This window comes from Triticum aestivum, unplaced genomic scaffold (genome assembly GCF_018294505.1).
Source record: "Triticum aestivum cultivar Chinese Spring unplaced genomic scaffold, IWGSC CS RefSeq v2.1 scaffold201766, whole genome shotgun sequence".
NCBI classification, from domain to species: Eukaryota; Viridiplantae; Streptophyta; class Magnoliopsida; order Poales; family Poaceae; genus Triticum; species Triticum aestivum.
In genome coordinates this window covers 1-3,086 of record NW_025242562.1, presented here as the reverse complement: position 1 = coordinate 3,086, position 3,086 = coordinate 1, and the positions used below count along the sequence as shown (strand labels likewise).

Here is a 3,086-nt window from a genome sequence, read left to right as displayed (position 1 = left end):
ATTGCATGTCTGACGCTAGGCATGCAAATGCAAGTGTCACCCTGAACTGCAATCGCCCCTTGTTTTGCTGGAGGGTGGTGGGAGAGTGTGTGTGGGCGGAGTGAGGTAGTTGCATGTCGGACACTAGGCATGCAACTGCAAGTGTTGCCCCAGAATGCACTACAAGAAATATGTCAACTTGTGACCACCACTATTGGTCACTGAATGGTCACAAATTTTCATTTGTGACCAAAAACATAAGGTCAAAAGCTGGCCGTCATAAACTGACATTAGCGACCTTTCTTATGGAATGGTCGAAGATGTTTATGACCAAAATACGTCTACTGTGGCGTTTTGGTCACTAGCAACCTCCCCAGGCCACGTAGGCATCCAGCGTGGCAAGCTGATGTGGCACAAGATTCAACCCGGTCCAATTCGGTTTTCTACATGGGCCTAGCCCAACAATTCGGCCATTTTACTGTATATTTTCTTTATTAATTTTCTCTAGCTACATGGGCCTAGCCCAACAATTTGGCCTTTTTATTTCTAGATGCGGCCTTTTACAGCGTATGATCTTTTACTTTTTGCTATTTTATTTTCCACTGTTTTACATTTGTCCCAAATATCATAATATCATACACTGGTCCCACACGTCAGAAATTTCAAATGTGCTCAAATTATTTTGATAAGTGGGTAGTATGAGTCATGTTTTCATTGCACACATTTTCAAATCACATACATAATTACTATTTCATATGAAACAGGAATTGTAATTCTGAAACATACATGAAATTCACAGAGATAAGATACATTAAATCACATACATAATTACTATTTCATTCACAAACAGAGAGAAGATACATTAAATTCCCAGATAACCCATCTATTATTACATAACTTGCTATATAAGAATGTCTTGGAGCTTCTTTGAACATCTTTCGTCTTGAATTTACTCAAAATATCTGCCAACAAGAAAACAGAACAACAAGGATAGGGTGAATAACAACAACAACAACAGGGGGTGCTATTTAGTAGTAAGATCAAGTCTGGAATGTACGAATGCTTTGTTGTAATTGATAACTAAAATCTACAACAGCTCAAAGTGGCAGTAGCTAAAACACAATCTCAGAAAAAGCATATAATTGATGTGACATAACAAACTAGACAACCAAGAAATTGATGTGACATGGCTAGTTTCCAGCAATATCCAACGACAAATTGATGTCACATATATGTATCTATCATGCAAACAGTGGATGTACTGTACTGATAACATTAGACTAGAAATAAGAGCCTCGGAGATCTTGGTGGTTAAGATCATCAAGTGGGATAAACCCATTAAGAGTAGCAAGTATTCTGATAACATCACAGGCTCTATTTAGCACGCAGAAAATTAATCAGTTGAAGCAGAGGCGATGTTTGGCATCACTGTATTTTACAGTTCCAAAACAGACAGACAGAGTCAGGAATCGGCAGCAAAGCAAGTATACGTATATAGGAATCTCTACTTGGAACCTAGAGTAAGAAGCACGGCTAGAAGAGCCCAAGAATCAATTAATCCTGTGTTATTCTTTAACTGGAATGTACGTGCATCATCAACAGAGAGGTGTGAGCTCTAGACTTAATTGGTTGTGAGAATGGACTGGACTGTTCCAAATACGTGCATCATCATCAGTTCTGTGAAGCAAATCTACATATCATATTTCTAGAATGGGCACACCCAGTTGCTCACAAGTAGATTCAAACCCAACTTGTAATGCAATGATGTTTCTTGTACAGTATTACTATAGTTACCTAAATTCCCATGGGAATACTGACAGCAGAAACAGGGGAGCGAGAAGTAAGTTAAATTAGAGCTAGCAGTTCCAAACAATCACTAAAAACAGCAGCAAAAGCAGGCACAGATGCCCGCCAGAGACATTCCCACGGGCAAAGCAAGCACCTTAAGCTCTCTCGCCACGGATCCTCGAAGAGACCCACCAGGTAGGCCTCTGCAGCCTCCTGAAGGGCCAGCACCGCATGGCTCTGGAAGCGGAGGTCAGTCTGCACAGACAGAACAGGATGGTGCTTTTAGTTTACTTGATTCATCATACTATAAGAGTTGACACAACAAGAGCATCACAATGTAGTGCACAAGTTGATTGATCACCTTGAAGTCCTCGGCAATCTCCCTATCAAGCCTCTGGAATGGAAGCTTCCTGATGAGCAGCTCCGTGCTCTTCTGGTACTTGCGGATCACACTGCAAAGTCAAGCACAAAATTTACTCATTTGAGAATACTTCAAAACAAAACTATAACACATGCTAGAATAGGTTGGAAGATTTTACACACCGAAGAGCAACAGTTCCAGGGCGGTAACGGTGAGGCTTCTTCACTCCTCCAGTTGTGGGAGCAGACTTACGGGCAGCCTGTCAAAAAGCAAAGTAGAGCACATGGTCAAATTAACAATAATACCATGATAGTCCATATACATCAGTAGGATATCTGGTCATAAGCTGGCAATGAAGGTTGAGGTTCAAATTATACCCAGTTCAATTTACCTAAACCATAAATAAAGACATGGCATAGGTAAACTATCAATATTGCAGTCACAAACCTTGGTGGCTAGCTGCTTCCTAGAAGCCTTTCCTCCAGTGGACTTACAAGCAGTCTGCTTAATACGAGCCATGGGCAAAACCTTGGTTTACCTGAAGCAAAAATAGAACATAGTCAATTCTATAAATTGAATATCACAATAACACAACTATAGTCTTGTCATAACCAGTAAATTGTGCCTGGCACCTTGTTGCTACCAAATCCATTCAATAACTATAAAGTCCCAACAATCATCAGGCTAGAATACCTACCAAATTTTTGTACATCAAAAACTAACAACGTCATACAACACAGCTATACACCCCTTCAAATAGAAAGCAGTGTATTTCTAACTAAAACTTTTCATTCAAAAGATCAGACCCAAGATAGAATTCCACTTCAGATGAAAGTCTTGATCTACCTTTAGCATAGTTTGTTCACTCGAAAGACACATATAAAGATGACACACTAAAAAACTGCAGCCTAGTACTTTTTTTAACACTAAAGAAAACAAGGCTACCATGATCACCTAA

The 3,086-nt window shown here is 39.9% G+C and overlaps 1 protein-coding gene and 1 non-coding gene across 2 annotated transcripts; both read right to left on the bottom strand.

Annotated features, from left to right (window-relative positions):
- Positions 1-1,259: 1,259 nt before the first annotated feature.
- On the bottom strand, positions 1,260-2,986 carry LOC123176927 (histone H3.3-like). The gene is made up of 6 exons (XM_044590930.1): positions 2,975-2,986; positions 2,576-2,656; positions 2,311-2,387; positions 2,129-2,219; positions 1,922-2,022; positions 1,260-1,353 (listed from the first exon to the last, which is right to left on the bottom strand). Exons 1-6 carry the CDS (start codon positions 2,981-2,983, stop codon positions 1,260-1,262), a joined length of 453 nt encoding a protein of 150 aa, XP_044446865.1. The 5' UTR covers positions 2,984-2,986.
- On the bottom strand, positions 1,271-1,353 carry LOC123176928 (small nucleolar RNA SNORD24). Its single transcript, XR_006488708.1, has one exon. It is a non-coding gene; the product is annotated as a small nucleolar RNA SNORD24 (small nucleolar RNA).
- Positions 2,987-3,086: the final 100 nt, after the last annotated feature.

Coding starts and splice junctions, on each gene's coding strand:
- LOC123176927 (XM_044590930.1), bottom strand. Junction 2,220..2,310: donor CCTGGAACTGTTGCTCTTCG/GTGTGTAAAATC, acceptor TTGACTTTGCAG/TGTGATCCGCAAGTACCAGA. Junction 2,023..2,128: donor AGATTGCCGAGGACTTCAAG/GTGATCAATCAA, acceptor CTGTCTGTGCAG/ACTGACCTCCGCTTCCAGAG.